The sequence below is a fragment of the Astatotilapia calliptera genome, chromosome 16 (assembly GCF_900246225.1).
Source record: "Astatotilapia calliptera chromosome 16, fAstCal1.2, whole genome shotgun sequence".
In the NCBI taxonomy this organism is placed as follows: domain Eukaryota; kingdom Metazoa; phylum Chordata; class Actinopteri; order Cichliformes; family Cichlidae; genus Astatotilapia; species Astatotilapia calliptera.
This window is the reverse complement of record NC_039317.1, coordinates 504,873-528,737: the sequence shown is the minus strand read 5'-3', so window position 1 is coordinate 528,737 and position 23,865 is coordinate 504,873. Positions and strand designations below refer to the sequence as shown.

Here is a 23,865-nt window from a genome sequence, read left to right as displayed (position 1 = left end):
AGACATGGCCAAGGTAAGAAAGGCTGAAAGACGACCACCACTGAACAAGACACACAAGCTGAAACGTCAAGACTGGGCCAAGAAATATCTCAAGACTGGTTTTTCTAAGGTTTTATGGACTGATGAAATGAGAGTGAGTCTTGATGGGCCAGATGGATGGGCCCGTGGCTGGATTGGTAAAGGGCAGAGAGCTCCAGTCCGACTCAGACGCCAGCAAGGTGGAGGTGGAGTACTGGTTTGGGCTGGTATCATCAAAGATGAGCTTGTGGGGCCTTTTCGGGTTGAGGATGGAGTCAAGCTCAACTCCCAGTCCTACTGCCAGTTTCTGGAAGACACCTTCTTCAAGCAGTGGTACAGGAAGAAGTCTGCATCCTTCAAGAAAAACATGATTTTCATGCAGGACAATGCTCCATCACACGCGTCCAAGTACTCCACAGCGTGGCTGGCAAGAAAGGGTATAAAAGAAGAAAAACTAATGACATGGCCACCTTGTTCACCTGATCTGAACCCCATTGAGAACCTGTGGTCCATCATCAAATGTGAGATTTACAAGGAGGGAAAACAGTACACCTCTCTGAACAGTGTCTGGGAGGCTGTGGTTGCTGCTGCACGCAATGTTGATGGTGAACAGATCAAAACACTGACAGAATCCATGGATGGCAGGCTTTTGAGTGTCCTTGCAAAGAAAGGTGGCTATATTGGGCGCTGATTTGTTTTTGTTTTGTTTTTGAATGTCAGAAATGTATATTTGTGAATGTGGAGATGTTATATTGGTTTCACTGGTACAAATAAATCATTGAAATGGGTATATATTTGTTTTGTGTTAAGTTGCCTAATAATTATGCACAGTAATAGTCACCTGCACACACAGATATCCCCCTAAAATAGCTAAAACTAAAAACAAACTAAAAACTACTTCCAAAAACATTCAGCTTTGATATTAATGAGTTTTTTGGGTTCATTGAGAACATGGTTGTTGTTCAATAATAAAATTATTCCTCAAAAATACAACTTGCCTAATAATTCTGCACTCCCTGTATATGGATGCAGCATTGAGAGTATTCTGTCCGGCTGCATGACGACCTGGTATGGCATTTCTGGTGTGGGAGCTCAGTCTCTTTGACAGCTCTTGATGCATCCATTGGTATGTGCATGATAGTTTATGCCTTAAGAACCTGTAAGAAAGTGTTTTAGAGGCATAGTATAAAAGTGTTGCATGAATAGATTGTAGTAAAAGGTCCTTATGATTTCTCAGTTTAGCTATAGACAGTAAGTACCAGTGGATTTATTTTTTGCACATTCTTTGACACAAAAACCTGGAAGATGTTCAGATAAGGAACAATTTTAATTAACAGGTGTCTGTACTGTACATATTACACATTTTCCTGACTATTATTATTATCTATCCCTCCATCCATCCAAATACTTTTTTCCATCTCTCCAATGGTGCCTTGTGGGGGCAATTCAATTCAATTTTATTTTATTTTTACAACGCCAAAGGCACCTGTTATTGTGATTTGGTGGCAGCAGCAGCCTGAGCAGAGAAGCTCAAACCTCATTCTCCCTAGGCCCCTTATCAAACGTATCCCCCGGAGCACTGAGATATATCAGGCCATCAAAGAGATACAATATCTCCATTGTACCTTAGGTTTACCCTGGGGCCTCCTCCCAGAAGGACACGTTTGGAATGCCTCACACGGGAGGTTTCCAGGAGCCGACCTAGTTGGAAGGCTGAACTACCGCAACTGTTACCTTGCGATCGTGATGTGCGATACCACTGATTTCCTTTCTGATCCGATACCAAGTAATATCCAGGGTGGTATCGACGATACTGATCCGATACCGATACTTTGTACAAAAACAGATTTTATTTATTGTATTTCAAATTATAGCATCATAATGATTACAGGACATCAGATTACTTCTTCTTATCACTTAATAATGCAGAGTTCATCATATAGAAATAAAAAACTGAAGTTGTGCTATTTGAACACGTTGCCTGCCTGCAGGACTAAAGGACTCCGTGAGAGACTCTCACCCTAGCAGCACCTGTCCCTCTCCTCCTCTTCAGTCTCAACATACGCTCGTCATATTCTGTGATATGATTTACTCTGAGGTGTTTGATGAGGTCAGTGATGTTGCCACAACCATACATGCCAACCCTCCCAATTTTTCCGGGAGAATACCACCTTTCTCCAGATTTTCCACCCAGACAACAAAGTTGAAAAACCATATCGCAGAATTCATAGCGCGGCCCAGCCAATTCCAGTTTCCAACAATGGCGGCAGCGTCTTAGTTTTAATATTACTCTTATTTCTCTTTCTGGGTCGCAAAAAACCTTTTAACATATTTTCAGGTGAGAATGTAGCTGTGTGAACTTCAAATATCTGAGCCGACCGACACATCGTCTTCAAACCCCCACGGGCTTTCACCACTCGGGTTAAACATGATATATAAGTCACTTTGATAACTTAAAAATGTTATTGTTTGGCTTTTTCAGTGTTTTATTTGTTCGTGAGTAAATCGGTTTGGCTGAGATTAAAGTTATTAGATTAGATTAAATTAAATTAAACTTTATTAATCGCTCGGGAGGGTTCCTCCGGGGTTTTCACACAGCTGAATAAACATCAAACAGAAAATGATTAAACAGAAGTGAGAGACGGTCGAGAGTTTACGTCAGCGCCCGGTTATATTTTAGAGAGCAAGGAACAGACGGCAGAGTTTCACTCCACCGAGGGAGCTCGTGACGTATACGTGATGACTTTCTTTAGACCGCGAATGCCGGGTCCTCAGGTGGAAGCAGCCTCTGAATTTGGACACCCCCGCTGTTTCCGGGCCGGCCAATAATAACGGTGACATTTAACGTATTTTATCCGATAAATAAACACTGTAAAATATATTTATCCCCCCAAACAGCCCTTTTGAATGTCTCCCTAATTCTGAGGCCTCAAGGTTGGCAAGTATGGCCACAACACCTCACTTTTTTGCCACATTTATTGCAAACCACGTCTCAGCTGTTTGTGGAGGTAAAATACATCCGCACAATTACGCTCAGCCATTGTCGTGAGTGCGCACGCCAAGGGGCTGCGAGACATTTATACAGCCGTATTTCGCACATGACTATGAAAGGCGGAATAGGAAGTAGTTCCTTTGAATCTAGAAAATCCGAATGTTATAGTTTCTTTCCACTGTGTTCCTGTTAATGATAAACTACAAATTAACCCTAAATTACTAAAATATCGATATTTTAATGTGAGAAATGATTCTAGAACATAAATGATTGGTATCGGAGGAATCAATATTTCAGGATCGATCCGCACATCACTACCTTGCGATGTGGAGGAGCAGTGGCTCTACTCTGAGCCTATCTTGAATGAGCCACACTGAACTATTCACTTTTCTTTCTGTTCTAGAGGAAAGCCCAGCAAAAACTTTGAGGAAAATTAATCTCCCCGACTTGTTTTTCGGTCACTATCCCATCCATCTGTCAGGATCTCTCACTCATGATCAAATGAGATACCTAAACTCCTCCACTTGGAGAAGAAACTCTTCTCTTCCACGAAGTGGCTACTCCAGCCTTTTCTGGCTGACCGCTATGAACTCAGACCTGATTCTCATTCCCATTCTCTCACAATAGACTGCAAATCGCTCCAGTGTGAGCTCGATGCTCACACTACCTGATGAAACCAACAGGACCACATCATCTACAAAAAAAGGGACAGATGAGACGATGAGGCCACCAACGCGCAAGCCTTCAGTCACTTGGCTTCACCTAGAAATTCACTAAAAAGGGCACCTCACCAGAAATGAATCCCTCTTATTGTTGGCATTTCAGACAAGCTCTTGTCACAATTGTACACGGTTGTAGCTTGTAACGGGCCCCATAGTCCTTAAGCACCACCTAAGTATACCCCAAGGGATGCTGTTGAATGCCACCCCCAAGTTTACAAAACTCATGTAGACTGGATGGCCAAACTCCCATAAACACTTGAAAATGTGTGAGTTCAATAAAGAGCTGGTCCAGCATGAAAACCAAATTGTTCTTCCTGGATTTGAAGTGCGACTAATGGACAAACTTTCTTTTCCTTTACCCTAGCACAAACATTCCCAGGGAGGCCGAGGAGAGCCGTCTCCCTCTAGTTGGAGCACACCCTTTCAGTCCCCCTTCTTAAATATAGAAACTATCACTCAAGTCTCTCATTTCACAGGCACCACCCCAGATCGCCATGCAACATTGCAGAGGCGTGTCAACAAGACAGTTCTACCACAGCCAGAGTGTTAAGGAACTCCGGGAAAACCTCATCCAGGGGCCCAGCCATCAAACTACCTCAGTGACCTTGACCCCAGTGATGTTTGAGTTCTTCTACAGAAAATGTGTCAGTGGGATTAAGGAGGTCATCAAAGTATTCCCTCCACCATCCAGCTAGTTGAAGTCAGCAGCACTCCACCTGCACCAGAATTGCCTCAAGCCAAAAGTCTGTTTCCATGGCCTCACCAAACTCCTCCCACACCCACGCTGTGCTTTAGCAATCACCTGAGCTGTGAACAAAGTGAAATTTGATTTTCTTTGAAAATTTGATTTTCTTTTTTTGACAGAATGCAGGGGATGGTGGGACCATGTTAACTGTTGGCCCCATGCTGCAGTTGGAGATGTTGTGTCTCAGCCATGTCCTGGATTTCTACACACCACTGGTTAGTAGTAGGGCCATACAGTAGTGCATATTTTTAAACTCATAGCTTGGCTATGTTAGTCACATGATTTGATATCCCTGTGTTGCTGTAGTTTCTACATCATAATAATAATGTAAGTCTAGAATCAGTATCACAATTTACCAGTGATGCTGTCTGAGCATTCAGTTAGCATTAACCAAGAAACAAGCTAATGTTATTAAAAGCAAACATGAACAAATTAACATAAGTTTAATATAACAGCACAACCAAGTTCACAATATATTTATTATATGTATCATAAATATATTAATATATTGTATAAATTAATAAAGAAAACACTTGAAATGCTTACTATTTCTACCAGAAAAGAGTTTTCTATAAACAAGTACATTTTCCCCCACATTGCACAGTAATGGCATCACAAAGACATGATTGTTCAGTTGCAATGTTGATCCTGGACCAACACTCCTGACAACAAAGAAACAACAACACAGGGATGTTAGATACTGTAGGTCTTACCTTGATGTCCGTGGTGAGCTGGAGTGAACCTCTTGGATTGTGGTATAATTAGATTCACACACTCATTGTCTCCAGGGGGTTGAACTAGATTAACCTTTATCCTATATATTACAAAAAAAACCCTAAATTTCTGCTATTGATTTTTATGTGTTAACAATAAAACACATTGTATGTATGTGTTCCATTTCTGTAGGGCAAGTTTTCAGGAACTGCACAGAGCTTGGCTGGACTGATCCCTACCCTCCACATGATATAGCATGCGAGTATGGCTTTAATGAAAGCCTTCCTCTAGAAGTAAGCCTCTTCCTTCTTCCTTTCATGCTGTAGCACTCAGTCACCCATCGAACTAACTGAACGGGGGGCGGTAACAAAACCTGTCTCCCCACTCGGTTATGTCCCCATGTCTGTTTCCTCCCAGTCCTTGTGTCAAGCCCGCTTCTTAGTGTGTGTCTCATGTTTCCTATTTTTTTGATAATCCCTTGTCCTGTGTTCAAAGTGTTTAGTTTTACTTCCTCCCTTTCTCGTGGTATCTCTTTAGTTCCAGCTGTGTTTTCCTTTTGTTTCCCATCCCCTCGTTATTCTGTTTTTTTGAAAATGGAGATTTTCCGTTTTCAGTGACCGAAAACGCCGTTTACGAGGGGACAAAAGGTGCAAACGCATAGAAAAATCTGCGTGTACGTGTGAACGTAGCCTTAGTCTTCTGTCTTCCTCTGCCTCTTCTCACACTCTCCGCACATAGAAGGAACGTGCAGGAACCCTGCAGATGCAGGGTGAGGGCTGCCAGTTCAGTTTGAATTAATCCTGTTTACATGGCAGTGTTGTGGCAGTGTTGAAAGTTATGATACCAAAAATGTTCTTGCCTTTCGTCCAATGAGATAAATAGATACATAGTCATGCAAAAATCTGCTGCTGCTGAACTCACTGGATATATTCATGTTTTTCCCAGGTGCACAGCTCCCAGAGGTACTTCCTGTTTGTGAGAATCATGTACTCTGTGGGTTACAGTGTTTCCCTTGTCTTCCTCATCACAGCTGTTGCTATTCTCTCCCTTCTGAGGTCAGTGATGAGAGAATTAACAAACAACAATATCTGCGTACAACACTGTCTGTTACTTTACCAACTGTGTGTGAGGCACAATTATTACAGATGTTATTAGAAAGTAGTTATTTGATTTATTATAAGACATTTACATTATAAGAGCTATTAGGCCCATGACTAACTACCCTGTAACTAAATGTAATATCATTTGAATTTACATGAATTTTAAAAAAAAGAAGAAAAACACCTTATATTGTAAGTAATTTGTAAGTAATTTTAAAACATCCTATGTATTTTTAAGTGCGTGTTGATTACTTCATAATTTCATGGTAATTTCTGGAAAAACAAACAATACTTCCCCATCTTACACTGTAAGTATGCTGTACTGGGGTGCAGGCTGTATAACTTTGAGGTATTTTTCAGGACACAAATAGCACTGCAAGAAATGTAAGTACAGTGTAAGTAATTTAAGTACAGTGTAAGTATTTTTAACTCATAAAATGACTTATGCTATTTGTCAATGATGTAAGTATACTGATTTGTTAGCACTTTTTTTGAAAAAAGTTTTGAAAACAAGAGCATCAAGTGATTTATGGAGATCCTTAGCAGCTAACTCTGGTCTTAATTCATCATTTAAACTATGAACACAGCATCCTGGAGGTTCCTCTGCTCTCATCCCATTTGTCCAGCCAAAATCTAAAAGTCTATAGAAAAAAAAGAGAACCTGTATCTGTGGCTGATTTTTTTTTCTAACTTTCAACACCACCTGTGCCCACTTCAACCTCCTAGGACCTGGCGTCCACATATGTGGGCATCACATTTTGGGTTGTCTAGACCAAAATACTCAATTTTGCTCTACAAGGGCCTGATATCCACTTACGAGGACATTATACTACCATTGTTCCATCAAATTTTAAGACGAATGTCCTCATACGTGGCTCTCATTTTTCTTAGGAACAAAAATTGGGTAAAAAAAAAAAATCTGGTGTTTCTTTGTTTTTACATTGATCGGGTCCCAATCAGCCCAAATATCAAATGGCATGCCGTGGAAGAGTTCAGGTCTTAGGAGGTTAAAGCTTTAAATGATAAGAGCTGAACCATGAAAACAATTTTAGCATGTCTGGTATATGGACTGATTCTTATATAGTGCTTTTCTACTCTCCCAGAGCAAAGTGCTTTATACAACATGCCTCATTTACCCATTCACACAAGCACTTTTCCTATGCTTAAGTGCTTCTTATCCAACATTCACACACATTTATACTCTGATGAATGCATCTCACCTTTTATGCAACTCACTGGTAAATGCTTCAGGCAAAGGTAGATTTGTGAAGCGTTTGTAGAAAAAGAGGGAAGAGTTGGCTGAGTAGTACAGTATTCGAGTCTGCAGGCTTCAACAAACCTTTTAGCTTAGCACAATCATTACAGATCACAGTTATAGATCCAGAGGGTAGATTTATAATCCTTAAGTTATCTATACTTTACAAATGGTTATGTACTGTAAGCATATATGGCCCAAGTGTTGATGACTGATTTTTGCCCTTTTAGTAAAACTCAATATAATTATTTTCTTAACAATAATTTTCTTTTAATAATAAAACATGTAATTAAAGGTCCAACTACAAATCGTCATTACTGTGAGTCAAACATTTGCAGCGTTGCAAAATAACACAGTGCTGCATCTGAATCTCCACTTTATCTGAAATGCCACAAATACGATGAAGAAATAAAGAAATTTTGTTGTTGGAGAAATGAATGCAACATAGGGAATTCCTCACAATATATTTTTATTACAATATATTTGATCTATGAACTGATGACTTCACTAAGAAGAAGAAATTAGCACGTTTAATCACTCTTAAATCATGAAGACTTCAGTTGTCACATTAACCGTCTGAGCTCCAAACCCTAAACTTTTGATATCTGTTGCAGAAAAGCAAAGAACGTTTGTGGAAAAATGTAAATACTCGATAAGTGTCAGTTAATAATTGTCAATAATTACTGTTTTTTTTTCTTTTCATTGGAGTAGAAGTAGAGCCCAAAAGGTTACAAACAAAAATGTAACTTTTTTGTTATGGTAAGGTTTACCAGTGACGATGACCTTAGAGGGTTAAATAATCTATTCTCAATACATAATTTATAATTTAACATGTATATATTATCACCACCAAATATATGCATGTATATACACATTTACATTATCTATGATATACATGTTATCAAATAACATGAACGATTATAACATTTGATCCATGTCTGTGTCCCACAATCCTCAGGAGGCTCCACTGCACACGCAACTTTATCCATGTCCAGCTCTTCCTCTCCTTCATCTTCCGAGCCGTACTCATCTTTATTAGGGATGCAGTTCTGTTCTCAAATGAAGACAGTTTTCACTGTCACATCTATACGGTACTTTCTGTTTTTGTCTTAACAAAGAGAGAGAGAGAGGGCACATGCTATGTTGTGACTTGGTAACGTGAGACGTTTAACAAGACAAGACATTAACATTTAACATGTGGGGACAGACACATTCAGATAATGCTGTGCCACTTTTTTCTTCAAGTTCTTCAATTAATGCAAGTGGGTGATACTGAAAAATGAGTTTACTACTTCACAGCATCAACTGTTGATCCTGTGATCACTGCTGTGCCTCAGGAAGTAGAGCAAGTTATCCACCAATCATGGCTTTTCCCCAGTTTTTATCTACTGTGTTTGTGTCATAGATAAAAAGTGTTTAATGTAAATAGATTATGGATTCAAGCTCTGCACCACTATAGTGACCATTTCTGAATGGTACATCGCTGAAAAGCATTTAATATGAAATTCTTGGATACAAAATGAAGAACATGACACTTTTATTTCATTTTCATGCTGACTGAGCAAATATGACGCGTTGTATGGCAAAAACAAAAATACAAGTAGATGGAACAAGATCGTGGACTTTTATAAATCAGAGAATAATTTTGTTAAATGTTTGCGTGTTTTTCAATTTCAAGACCTTCAGTCTCAGATTTTTAGAATATTTTCTGCTGCACCATCTCTGATCTGAATAAAATGTTTAAAGTTTGTTATAATGATTGTTTTTCATTTTAGAATCTTATAGTTTTTAAGATATACTTTTTAAAAGGTTTTCACACTTTCATGCTATTTTTTCTTTTCCTTTTTTTGCAAATTGAAATCTGAGGCTGAGTTTGAACATGAACATTTTGAAAACTACTAAAGATAAATGTGGGTTTTATGGAGTGATGAATCCCAAGAGATCAGGAAAGAGGCACAACAGTAAGAGTCATCTGTAAAAGATAGTGGACGCTGTGCCGTGGTTGGTTCATTTCAGACTGGGGTTGTTGGGGATCTTGTCAAAATTTAGGGAATTATGAACATAGTACTGTCAGATTTTGATCCACCATCTGTTTCCTTGTAGAAAGAGTCTGATTGGCAGCAAGTTCATATTTTAGCAAGACAATGATCTCAAACACACTGCCAACACAAACACACAATGAAAAAATATCAGTCAGGGTTTAGCCTCCCCGGAGCGCAGACCTCAACATTATTGAAGTGCGATCATGTTTAGAGAGAATGGAGCAAAAGGCAGAAACATGCAAAGAAGAGCTTTGAATCTCCTTCAAGCATGTCAGTGAAGGACATTCAATGTCAGTGACCTCCCCCCCAGTCATAAGTGAGTCATCGCAGATCAGATAGGCCGTTTCTCTCAGTCACACTCCCCCCAGATCACACTATCACTTCCCATGTTGGTGACCCTGCAGACCCCCAGCAGAACAGCGGAGTCCGTGGATTAGAGTCCTTCACACAACAAAGCCACTCTAAGAAGCCTGGGTACAGTGAACCATCATTTGGCACAGAGGAAAAAACAACATGAGGACCCACTCCCTGACTCTGAGGTGCAGGGAAGCTACCCACTTGTCCACCAGGGAAAACCCCAATATGCATGCAGCGAATCCTGAGGAGCCCACCACCTTTCACATAGGGGATCTTCAGTGGAAATAAGTCCCATCCCTCTCCAGAAACCTTGTTCCACAGCCAGAATTATGCGCTGAGATGAGCCCAGCTATATATAGTCGGTATCTCCCGACCTCACACACCAGCTCAGGCTCCTTCCCCACCAGAGAGGTGACGTTCCCTGTGCCACAGGCCAGTTTTGGAAGCTGGGCATCAGAATGCCAGGACCTCTGCCTCTGACTGCCACCCAATCCAAAGAGTATCAAACCCCTATAGACTCCTGTGGTAGTGGACCCATAGGAGAATGGACACAGAGCCTGGTCAGGCCATACGGATTAAGGCTCAGTCACCAGACCCTCACTCTGGAGCCTCTACGCCGGGCCAAGCTCCAGGGTAGGGACCTGGTGACCCTGTCCCGGGCAGGGTACACAGTGCAATAAATCAAGCCTCCAGGATTGCTCTTTGTCTGGCCCTGTCACAGCCAAGGTTTTTGGAGGAAAATATTAAGATGAATCACACTAAGATTAGCTGCACTGATCAGTTTTTCGCTGAGCTTTTTCCTCACCTACAGTGTTTAGAGCTGAGCATCGCATATTTCTGGCATGTTTCCGAAGAACAGTTGCACACTCGCCCATCTGTGTCACAAGAAAAACCTCTGACAGCAATGATTAGTGTAAGAAGGAGGAGACGAATCCTCAGGAGATGATGCAACAGCTATAACATTAGATTACACCAGCACAAGTAGATAAGTGCTGGAGGAAGCATTCAGATGCAACATATAAATAGACCACAAGTCCAAGTATTGCAGTGAAAATGTCAGCAAGCTGTACTTCTATAATCCACTGTATATAATATAATCACTATATGATTATATAATGCCAATTTAGAATCACCAGTTAAAACTAGCATGTATGTCTTTATACAACTGATTCACGTCACCTGTGGGAGATCTAACTGATAATGTAATTTGGGGAGTTACTGTTACACTGTATTATATTTTGGGTCCACGTACCACCTAGCATAATGTGTGTGGTGGATTAAAATGGGCAATATTCATCTTCTACCACAGGTCAGAACTCATAATACAACAGAACTCGTTTGTGGGTCATTTTTGGCGAGAGTCGAGTTTTTGGCAATATTTATCAGTTGTTACCAAATGTGTTAATGTTTAAAATACTGTAGAAACACTAATGTATCAGTGAATAATGTTTCAGCTGTCATCTTTTCTTTTTAAAATCTAGTTTTAGTTTAGTTTTATGTGGCCATGATAACCCTCCAAAAGTTGATTCTGTTCATCTGGACGTAGCGTTTTCACAGGTTTTCACAGGAGGCTGACGACGTCACCTGATGATGACGAAATGTTTCTCCCACTGAAAACATCCAGATGAACAGAAACAACTTTTGGAGATTTACTCACCTGGATGATTGAGAATGCTTCAAGATGACCATGATAACGCTGAGTTACACTGTGTGCACTGTGCCAGACACCTGCTTATCTTCTCTCTGCCCTCTGCTGCCCCCTGAAGGTCAGTTGTAAATTTGCCACTGTGCTGTCTAACTACTGCATCATGGCCAACTACAGCTGGCTGCTGGCTGAGGGCTACTACCTGTACAAACTTGTCAGCGCCTCGCTGTTCTCTCAGAGGAAACACTTGTCGTGGTACATCATCCTTGGCTGGGGTATGACAGCTCAGTAGCAGTCACTGTTACTATTCTTTATTATTATTTTTCTTTGTTTCACTCTGTTTATTTGGATGTCAGTATTTTGCTGATCTATATAGTCCTCTTATTGATAATAGCAGAAGGTAAACGCTAACGTTTCTCTCGTCTTCCAGGTTCTCCAGTGATTATCATGAGTGGCTGGAGTTTTGCTAAGTACCTCCATGAAGATGAAGGGTAAGCTCAACACATATTAAACTGTATAGTACAAACAGTACACATGATCACATGTTTTTGGACATTAAAGGAATAAATGTAAAATGATTACATGCTGGGAATAAATACCTCCCTTTCTTCTGATTCCTAGGATTTCTCTTCATTTCAAATATCAAACTGTTATTTAAAATACAGGAGTTTATGGCCATATTAAGTGCTGTCATTAGCAACTTTGAGTGAGATGGTGATGAAATTCAGAATGAAGATTGTTACATGACCCATCTCTCTTGTATGAAGGAATATTAGCACCACGTCAATAAAAATATTTGGTAGCACTTTCTATTACAAGTCAGTAATAAAGAGGTAATAGTAGGGTAACAAGGAGAAACAAGACTCTAATAATGTGGTAATTGTTACCACTCAGTTACCTTTGGTAGTTTCTGTGTAATAGGCAGGAAACAGAGCTGCAGAACACAAAGCTGGCTTTTTAAATTTTTAATAACAAATTAATAACCAGGTAATAATCTTTTCAATTCAGTTTCACTTCAATTTTATTTGCACAGCACCAAATCACAACAACAGTCACCTCAAGGCGCTTTATATTGTAAGGTAGACCCTACAGTAATACATACATTTGTGGGTCAGCTGCCCGCTTGCAAAATGAAAAACTTTAGGTTTTGAAAGAAAAACAATGTTAAAGCAAGCGTGATGTAACTGGTAGACCTTTGAGCAACAATGTCACAGATACAGACTGTCCTATTAGAAAAATGCACCGTCATAATTTGTGTATAAAGTAAAATCATTAATTCATCCTTTTAATTTTCTGCCCAATATAACATTTTGGAATATTTCATTTAGAAATAAACCACTACAAAGTTTACTGTGGGTGGATAGCGCTATTCTGAGTACACCCTCACCAATTGTTGAAAACTGGAGTGCTCAATTTATGGGTAAATACATATATAAGTGCTAAAACAGGAATAATTTCCCTTCTTGTTACTATAACTGATTCTAAAGTACAATTTTACTAACCCAGAGGAACAACTGTAATCTTTATTTTTAGATTTTTTCCCCAAAATAGTATTTCAACTTTTTTCTCATAAGAGATTTTTGATTTTAATCTCCAAATTTTGAGTTAATTCTCAAAATGATCTTGTTTTTTTTTTTTTCTTAATGTGGCCCTCATACTCCATCGTACGTCTGAGACAGGATGCATCTGTATCAGCAACAGACTAAATTGGAAGATCAGAAGCTTTATACAAAAAGGGGACGAGTAGAAAAGCTGAGAACCTTCAGTGTTTGTAAAATTATGGACAATATCTATGACTAATTTATGGTCTGCATAGTGTACAGTCCTGGGAGAGCAACACTGGAGCTGCTGACATCAAGAGACTGAAAAAACGACTGTCCCTGAGTCTCATCTGTCAGATTATTGTTGTTGTTGTTGTTGTTGTTGTTATTGTTATTATTATTATCACCATCATCATCATCATTATTATTGTTATTGTTATTGTTATTATTATTATTATTATTATTAGGGCCCGAGCACCGAGAGTGCGAAGGCCCTATTGTATCTGCTCCGTTTCTTATTATTATTATTATTATTATTATTATTAGGGCCCGAGCACTGAGAGTGCGAAGGCCCTATTGTATCTGCTCCGTTTCTTATTATTATTATTATTATTATTATTCAGGCGAAACAAGGGCCTTTTTGAGGGCCTAAACATGCTCAAAAACTCATGAAATTTTGCACACATGCCAGGTCTGGTGAAAAATTTTGTATTTTAATGGTTTTACATATGAGCACTGGGAAATGGCTCTACAGCGCCACCTATGCCTTGTTAAATGCAGCCCTACGACCACATCGTTTGAGCTACATGTATGAAATTTGGCACACATGTGTATCATGCCAAGACGAACAAAAAAGTCTGTGGGCCCATTGACGCAAACCTAACAGGAAGTCCGCCATTTTGGATTGAAGGTGACATTTTGGGTCTGATTTTACCGTTTCCATGCCTCGCACTTTAACGAACTCCTCCTTGGGATTTGGTCGTATAAGCTTCAAATTTGGACAGTGTCAACTACACCCTTGTGCCATGTTAAATTGCGGAGCTTTTGAGTTTTCACAATACTATGAGGCCGTGGCGCCATGGCGAATTTCGATGACTCGCCATCAAAATCTTATTGCCTCTCATTTTGTCATACATTTTCTGACCTTGACCAAAGTGAACACATATGATAAGGCTCCACCCCTGAACATATTTCAACTGCCATATTTGACATGAAGGACAGCGCCACCTAGTGGGAACAGGAAATGTCATGTTTTACACTTTGGGGTACAGTATAGTGATGGGTGACATCTGCAGCCTCAAATTTCTCCAGAAAAGCCTTAAGGAGTTGGTCTTGGGTTACAGTGAAAACTGTGAGTTTTCGCGAAAGGGTGTGACCCCAGCAGCATGGCGAACTTTGATGTCACGCCATGAAGAAACAAATTAGTATAACTCAATGAAATCCAGTCTGATCAGTACCAGACTTTACAGGCATGATGTCAGACCCGCCCTGAACAGATTGATGTGCCCATTGTCGGGAATACGGACAGCGCCACCTAGTGGCAACAGGAAATGTCATGGCTTTAACTTTGTTGTACTGATTTTCACAGGTTGATCGTGGCCACCTCAAAAGCGGTGAATATCACCATCAGTCCCTCGTGATGCTTCAGTGCAAAAATTGTGACTTTAAACTGAATGGCGCACCCTGGTGGCAACGCGGTTCATCATGAAAGATGAAGTGGCTTTTGAGGGGCTTGGAAAGTTTATAGAGGCTTGAAATTTGGCACACACCTCCAGATGGATGAAGGCCTTGTTGTTATGTAACCATTTTCCTTGAATAGCGCGAAATGGCTCCACAGCGCCCCCTACAATATTTCAAAACATCAGCCCCTGCTCTGTGTTTCATCTATGAGTCTGACACTTGGTAAGCTTGTGTAAGATATCAAGATGTACAAAAAAGTCTCTTGGAGCAATATCCCAAATCCAACAGGAAGTCAGCCATTTTAAAATTAATGTGTAATTTTGATGACATTTTCCCCCCTTTTCAGGCCTCATACTTTGACGAACTCCTCCAAGGGATTTCATCATATTGAAGCATTCTTCAGTGTGTAGAATCTAAAGACCTTTGTGATGTTAAATTGCGAAGCTTTTTCCGTTCAGGGAAACGGGGTGGTCATGGCGGCACGTAGAGTTTCAATCACTCGCAAAAAGCAGTAATCTGCTGTCACTAAAAAACACAATGTCCAATCTCTCCCAAAGGTCGCAGGTGTGATGAGACTCGAGCTTGGAAATGTTTGTTATGCTATTTGTCAATAATGGTTAGAGCGCCACCTAGTGGCATGACTATAATCCTGGTTGAATAAGATGAAATGTTAGCTGGTGATTAAAAGCATGAAATCCATCAATGTGACATCACATCGTACATGCCGGTTTGAGGTGTTGGCAGTGGCTCGACGTGCCGGGGGTGCGAGGGCCCTCATAACGCTGCTTGCAGCTTTAATTATTATTATTATTGTTGTTGTTGTTGTTGTTATTGTTGTTATTATTATTATTATTATTATTATCACCATTATTATTATTATTATTATTGTTGTTGTTGTTGTTATTGTTGTTATTATTATTATTATTATTATTATCACCATTATTATTATTATTATTATTATTGTTGTTGTTGTTGTTATTGTTGTTATTATTATCACCATCATCATCATCATTATTATTATTATTATTGTTATTATTATTTTTATTATTATTATTATTGTTGTTGTTGTTGTTGTTATTGTTGTTATTATTATTATTATTATTATTATTATCACCATTATTATTATTATTATTATTGTTGTTGTTGTTATTGTTATTATTATTATTATTATTATTATTATTATTATTATTATTATTATTATTATTATTATTATTATATATCCCTTTAAAAGCAGGATACTCAATGTTATTCTCCACAGTTAGGGATTGATTGGATTGGGTTTGGGAATGTTAAACTACCACATATAGGTTGGTGGAATCAACTGTAAATATTTTGTGTCTAGATATTTTTGGCCATATATTTAATTCAGTAGCTTGAAATCCTGACCAATTACTGTGACCAGTTACTGTCACTGACATCGTGTTTGTTTATGTTTCCTCTCTTAAGTTGCTGGGAGATGAGAAGGAGTGAATGGATCTGGTGGATTCTCAGACTTCCTGTTCTACTCTTCATTATAGTCAGTTCTTCCTTATGTTGATCTTTCTGTAAAAAAATGATTGCATGCTCTGAAAGCTTCCTTGTGATTGTTCTGGACACTAGCAGGTTGCTAAGGAAACCAGAAGTTCATGCAAACCTCTGGTGACCATAATACAAGGACCTACAATCTACTGACCAAATGGTATTGGAAGTGCAAAGAGTGCAACACAAACCAGAAATGGAGAACATTCGCCTTCACAGTACAAGTTGTATCTGTGAAATGTGTTGGTCACAAACTTCAGGTGCAATTTGTACTTTGAAGACGAGATTTCACGGTTTCTGGTTTGGATCACACTTTTTCAAGTTTCACTATAATTCCATGAAAATGGAATGGCCAGACAAGTCAGGTTCTTCCTTGTATAAGGAGAATGTTGGTGTTCTCCGGCAATCACTTGACAGCCATTCACAGAAAGTTGTGGTGGATCTTTAGTATTAAAATTTCTGTATGGCTGTAAATACTTAATCTTTTATGATAAGCATAGACACAGTTTCACTTTAAGACATTATTAAAACTGTGGGTTATGATATAATTAACTATTGGGCCAGTGATTTAATGGTTCCAGAAATGAGCGCAACAGGAAACAGTCACATCAAAAACAACAAAGCAGAGATCCAATAAAGAGTGTTTACACTGTAGCAAGGCAGCAGTTTCTAATAATTGTGTGAAAGCATCATTCATCCCAGGGAGCAGCGCCTGAAGCTGAAGCTCTGCCTGCTTTGTTTTCCAGGTGAACTTGTTGTTCTTCCTGTGTATCCTAAAAATACTGGTGGCCAAGCTAAGGACACAAGACATGCCCGGCAATGAATTCAATCACTACAGGTGAGTGACTTACTTCAGTTTTCTATTCCACAGAACTGTGAAATGGCCCCAGTCAAAGCTAACCAGCTATTATGTGAAAGAGACTCTGAAGCGCCTTGAGGCAATTGTTGTTGTGATTTGGCACTACATGAATAAAATAAAACCGAATTGAATTAAAGAAGCTGGGTGGTGCAAAACGTTGTTTCAATGAAACCTTTTACTCCAACGTTTGTTTGCTGAAGGCAAGAAATGAGATAGAGGACATACAAACTGTATGTGTGGGGTGGCTGTAGTTCAGGTGGTAGAGCAGGTCAGCCACGGTCAGTGGTTCGATCCCAGTCTGCTCCAGTCTGCATGTCAAGTATCCTTGGGCAAGATACCAACCCCATGTTGCTCTCCCATGCATCCATCAGAGTGTGAATGGTGTATGAATGTTAGATAGAGCACTTAAGAGCTTAGAAGAATGTGTGATTGGATGAATGAATTAGTTGTATAAAGCGCTTTGAGTGCTCAGACATTCTTCACTGACGTGTTGAAGGCAGAGAAGTTGCGGTGATGCATTTTATGAGTGTATAAAGATTAATCTGGCTTTTATGTGGAAGAAGTAATTGGTTTCAGCTCACCTAGCAGAAAATAAGAAAAGCCTCTTTTATTCAAAAAAATGCTCATAGTTCAGTAACATTGATTAAACAGGTCCAGTGTTCGTATCACTACTCAAATAAAAGTATGAAATATTACTCATATGTTTTAAATTTGCATTTAAACACCCATGTGATTTACTGATGTAGAAAGTAATTTGTGAATCATTACATTACCTTTACTTTGTAATAGTACCTGGGCACTTGCAGTTAACAGTGTAACACTAAACTTTTCAAATGCTCACAAATCTTTTTCTTTTTAGTACCTTCGATCTTAGTAATACCATAAAGCTTCCACCTAAGTCAGAACGCTCGGAAAACGTTATGGTGACAAGAGGAAATGTAATTACACCTAAGCCTGCTCTAGGTTGGAAAGTAGCAAATGGACTGACACTTGGAGAGAAAAGTTTGCTACAGGCATCATTCACCCATCCACACACATATTTGTACTATACTTTATTCTGTGGCTTTAAGTGTTTATTAACTATCTATGCAACTCCAGATGAACACAAAAGCAGCAGCAGCACTTTTTTTTATTAGTAACTATAATGTGATTCCTGAATTTAGTATTTGTTATAAATTTTTACACTGTAGACAAATGCAATATGATTACAGTAATGCATTACTTTGAGGGTTTATACACCACAGTAAGCTCACCATAAAAGGTGAGCTACTTCCCCACTTAGCTCTAGCTGCATGTGTATAAGATAATCATTCAGGTCCTACTTGACTATGTCGGGTTTAACCACTGTAGCAATGGAAGAAGTGTTTGAAAGACATGAGTTAGCCACTGGATTCCTTCATACTCCTGTCACAGTAATAACATTTGTGCTTTGTTGTTTTTTTTTTAAAGTGGGACTAAGTGAAATAGTTGAATCTGAGCAATATGAACATGAACTTTATCCATTGGATACATCTGGGACATTATTATGTCCCGGATGATCAGATCATGTTGTTGGTGTTGGGGTGGAGGTGGAGGTGAGACTGCTTCATAACATAGTCAGATCAAGCTGCTGAGGTGAATTTGTGCAGCTGAGCAGTTACGCCCTGTGTTGCAGTTTGCAGCTAGATGTGTTATTTTATTTAAAATCGAATGCCCTGACTCACAGAACCTGGAGAAGAAAACACATGTACGTTCATCCTTAACATTCGGGATGAATCGGTGTTGTGGAGTTTCTGTGTCACTCAACCTTTTGATCAAAATTTTAAAAAATGTTAGCTTATATTCTAAAAATGGGCAAAAGGGCCGACATCTGCTTCAGTTTTGATTTGAGGTCCATTTGTGTTTAAGTTTGCTCTTTTTGATCACAGGTTTTTATTTTTTCCCAGTTGTCTGTGTATTATTATTTGTCTGATATTTTCAAAGAGGTTTGTAGACTTTCTCACTTTAATTCTAATGGTTCATACACTGTTATTCTTCAAACAACAGGAAACTTGCCAAGTCATCCTTCCTCCTGGTGTCACTCTTTGGCTTACACTACATTCTCTTTGCTTTCCTTCCACACAAAGTCCGTGGCAGGACCTATGAAATCTGGAACTTTATTGAGCTGGCTTTTGCTTCTACTCAGGTACAGTAAAGCCAACTGTAAGCTGTTGTCTAATCACCACCTTTAATTTTCTCCTAACACAGAAGTCTATTTGTACACGGCAGGAACATTGGTGTGTATTTGAACAGTGCATTTGTTCCTGCAGTAAAGAAAGTGTTCTTTAAAGAATCATTTGCTGCATTCAGCAGCTTCATTGTATGAGAGACTAGAACAGGAAGCTTCTAAAAATATCCACATGCACTAACAGCAGCCTGTCAGTTATGTTTCTGTACGTGTTGTTTCAGGGATTTGTCGTAGCGCTTCTGTACTGTTTCCTGAACGGGGAGGTAAGGTTTATTTTTCCCTTTATACCCATGAAACATTATGTTGTCATTTCTAGATGTAAGCTTACTGTTCACATGCAAAATTACAGAAAATAAACTTTTCAAAGTCTAATTAGCAGTGTGGTGGTTGTACCATCCATCCTAGAAACAACCTGGAAATAGTCCAACTTTAAAAATGACTGAACACATTAGGTAAACAGCTGGCACAGAAACAAACATTGCATTTATATTTAATTGCAAAAGATTCCTAGAAGAAATCACTTTGATTTATTCGGTACAGACCAAATAAACAGTCGTCCAAGTTTTTCTTAAAGAGCTTACACAAAGGCAGGGCAGGCCCAGATCTGTACAATAACAATATAAGAGATCTTCACTATTTGTAACAAGTGTCACTTTGCCTGGAACCACTGCATGTGTGGACTGCAGGCTTCATAACATTTTTCTAAAAGCCTGCTTTTAGAAAAATATGAAATAAAAACTAAAATTGCCCAAACTGGCCATTTAATAAAGAATCACAAGGTTAAGGTTCTTTGATAGTCCTGGTCACAGTGTTAATTTTTCTCAGGCTCATACAACATCTTTCCCCATGTACACCCAGGAATTTTTACAGTTTCAATTCAACTTACTGTTGAACCTCCTGGAGTTTTGGCACTTTTACACCAATCAGTACACAAGACATTGCTGACGTGATTAGTTCTTGAAAAATCAAATGGAAAATAATAATAATAATAATAATAATAATGATAACAACTAGGGCTGTGTGATATGACCAAAATCTCATATCCCGATATAAGGCATTTATCGTCCCGACAATAATATATAATAACAAAAGTTTTACATTTTCTGTAAATTCTGTGAATCTCGGGCAACTCGACTTGCGTGACGTGTTTTCAGCTCAGCGTGTGTATCTGGACTCGAGTGTTACATAAGTTGTAACGGCCTCAATTCTCTTTGTGAGTATTTATTCCACGCGTGCTGCGGGGAAAAGCCTGTTCTAAGCTTCTAAATTTGTTTGTTTTTAGCACCTGACGGCTCTTTTTAGCTTCTCTTTTGTAAACACTCTGCATTCTATGTCATGTGATTCCGTTTATTTTGAAAAATCTAAACAGGATCTTCAGCTTTATTGTGAAAGGTTTATGTGGAAATAAACAGTGGACGACAGAGCCACGCGATGGTTTTACCGTCGTTGTTGCTAACGACAACGCATAAAAACAGTCGTTTGTCCGTCCGTAGTGTGGTTATATTAAATATAAGAAAAAGAGAGAACGTCTTGAAACTCCACAGTGACCATCAAAACGATAAAATAAATATTACCTTAAACAGTTTACTTTGCAAAACAAACAATAGCGTAATTTGAAACATAGACGTTTTCATATCATCATCCGATATATGTGGTTATATCGAACAGCCCTAATAAAAACAATAATAATAATAAACCCATATAGTAATTAATATGTAATATCTGGGAAAGTAACACTTGGCTTTTAATTTTATGGCCAAGAAGTGAGGAACTGGTGCAATTTAAAAGTTTAAATCCACAGAAAATATTTCTTCTTTATCACCATTGTGACTGTGTTTAATCTTAAAATATAACTGCGAGCCAACTTTTCCCCAGTGTAGCAATAATTAATAGCAATAATTGTTCTCCAGGTGCAGAACGAGATCCAGAGGAGGTGGCGGAGGTGGAAGATGAAGCACCGCGTGCAGTTGGAGCACAGGAGGAAGTGCGGCAGCATGAGCCAGAGCGGGGGCTCTGAGCGGGGCCCCACCAACATCACTCTTCTATTTAAATCAGCCTCCACACCCGAGTCTGGTCTGGTGTAGCATGATACGAGGTTCCTCAGCGAGAGAAATACAAGATGATGTCTTCTCCATTTTAGACACAAATGTGTGCAAAGAAGGCAGAGCAACAAAACTAAGTACACTTTTCCAAATGTATCTGAAATATATATACAATCCTCATACACTCACATGTTAAAATATCCAGGTAAATGCCTCTGAACGGGATGTTTGCATCATGACACAACAAATGTAGTACTATACACACACACACACATATATATATACACTCAACAAAAATATAAACGCAACACCTTTGTTACTGCTCCCATTCCCCATGGGATGGACGTAGGTGATGGACCTGAAGTGGGAGCCCACCATCACCTCCGTCATCAAGAAAGCCCAGCAGAGGATGTACTTCCTGAGGCAGCTGAAGAAATTCAACCTGCCAACACGGACGATGATGCAATTCTACACTGCAGTCATCGAGTCCATCCTCACCTCCTCCATCACCGTGTGGTACGCTGGAGCCACTATCAGGGACAAACAGAGACTGCAGCGTGTTGTGCGCTCTGCTGAGAAGGTGATTGGCTGCAGACTCCCATCTCTGCAGGACCTGTACACCTCCAGGACACTGCGGCGTGCAGCCCGGATCTCTGCTGACCCTTCTCACCCTGGACACAGTCTGTTTGACCTGCTCCCCTCAGGCAGGAGGCTCTGGTCCATTCGCACCAGAACCTCTCGCCATAAGAACAGTTTCTTCCCCTCTGCTGTTGGACACATGAACAATAACCACATGACTGTCCCCGCCACTAACACATGACCCTACGCTGTGTCACTGCATCATTTCATGTTTGGCACTGATCACCACCTGCACTCATGTATATATCTTTCTACGTAGCACTCATAATTCTTATTCTCATGTATATATCTCATGTATATCTCATGCACATATCTTTCTTTCTACATAGCACTTTAATTCTTATTGTCTGCACTGAAGCACCGCAGCAATTTCCTAATGTTGTAAACCTCAACATCTGGCAATAAACCCATTCTGATTCTGATTCTGATTCTGAGACCTAAAATTCATTCCAGATACACAATATAACCATCCCTCCCAAACAGTGGTCACAAATCAGTCCAAATGTGTGGTAGTGGGCACATCTGCTATATTGAGATAATCCATCCCACCTCACAGGTGTGCCACATCAGGATGCTGATCTGACATCATGAGTAGTGCACAGGTGTACCTCAGACTGCCCACAACAAAAGGCCACCCTGGAATGTGCAGTTTTGTCTCACAGCAAAATGCCACAGATGCCACAAGCAATGAGGGAGCGTGCAACTGGCATGCTGACAGCAGGAATGTCAACCAGATCTGTCGCCCGTGCATTGAATGTTCATTTCTCAACCATAAGCCGTCTCCACAGGCGTTTCAGAGAATATGGCAGCACATCCAACCGGCCTCACAACCGCAGACCTCGTGTAACCACACCAGCCCAGGACCTCCACATCCAGCAGGTTCACCTCCAAGATCGTCTGAGACCAGCCACCCAGACAGCTGCTGGAACAATTGGTTTGCACAACCAAACAATTTCTGCACAAACTGTCAGAAACCGTCTCAGGGACGCTCAACTGCATGCCCGTCGTCCTCATCGGGGTCCTGACCTGACTCCAGCTCGTCGCCGTAACAGACTTGTGTGGGCAAATGCTCACATTCGATGGCGTCTGGCACGTTGGAGAGGTGTGCGCTTCACGGATGAATCATGGTTCACATTGTTCAGGGCAGATGGCAGCTGAGAATGTCCCAGTTCTTGCATGGCCAGCATACTCACCGGACATGTCACCCATTGAGCATGTTCGGGATGTGCTTGACCGGCGTATACGACAGCGTGTACCAGTTCCCACGAATATCCAACAACCTCGCACAGCCATTGAAGTGGAGTGGACCAACATTCCACAGGCCACAATTGACAATCTGATAGACTCCATGCGACGATGTGTTGCACTGCATGAGGCAAATGGTGGTCACACCAGATACTGACCGGTTCTGGGTCCCCAGACCCCCAATAGCGCAAAAAACTGCACATTCCAGGGTGGCCTTTTGTTGTGGGCAGTCTGAGGTACACCTGTGCACTACTCATGATGTCAGATCAGCATCCTGATGTGGCACACCTGTGAGGTGGGATGGATTATCTCAATATAGCAGATGTGCCCACTACCACACATTTGGACTGATTTGTGACCACTGTTTGGGAGGGATGGTTATATTGTGTATCTGGAATGAATTTTAGGTCTCTACGTCCATCCCATGGGGAATGGGAGCAGTAACCAAGGTGTTGCATTTATATTTTTGTTGAGTGTGTGTATATATATATATATATATATATATATATATATATAGTTTCCCATTCATAACTGTACAGTGTGTA

General features: G+C 39.9%; 1 protein-coding gene across 1 annotated transcript in view; it reads left to right on the top strand.

Moving 5' to 3' along the window:
* sctr (secretin receptor) overlaps positions 1 to 21,719 on the top strand; it is a 31,893-nt gene extending 10,174 nt beyond the window's left edge. Inside the window, exons 3-13 of the mRNA XM_026144909.1 lie at positions 4,597 to 4,692; positions 5,384 to 5,484; positions 6,137 to 6,246; positions 8,505 to 8,637; positions 11,712 to 11,865; positions 12,021 to 12,081; positions 16,258 to 16,327; positions 17,076 to 17,167; positions 19,214 to 19,352; positions 19,616 to 19,657; positions 21,305 to 21,719. Coding sequence (XP_026000694.1) covers positions 4,597 to 4,692; positions 5,384 to 5,484; positions 6,137 to 6,246; positions 8,505 to 8,637; positions 11,712 to 11,865; positions 12,021 to 12,081; positions 16,258 to 16,327; positions 17,076 to 17,167; positions 19,214 to 19,352; positions 19,616 to 19,657; positions 21,305 to 21,478 — 1,172 coding nt within the window. The 3' untranslated portion in view covers positions 21,479 to 21,719. The remainder of the gene's footprint in view (positions 1 to 4,596; positions 4,693 to 5,383; positions 5,485 to 6,136; positions 6,247 to 8,504; positions 8,638 to 11,711; positions 11,866 to 12,020; positions 12,082 to 16,257; positions 16,328 to 17,075; positions 17,168 to 19,213; positions 19,353 to 19,615; positions 19,658 to 21,304) is intronic.
* Positions 21,720 to 23,865: the final 2,146 nt, after the last annotated feature.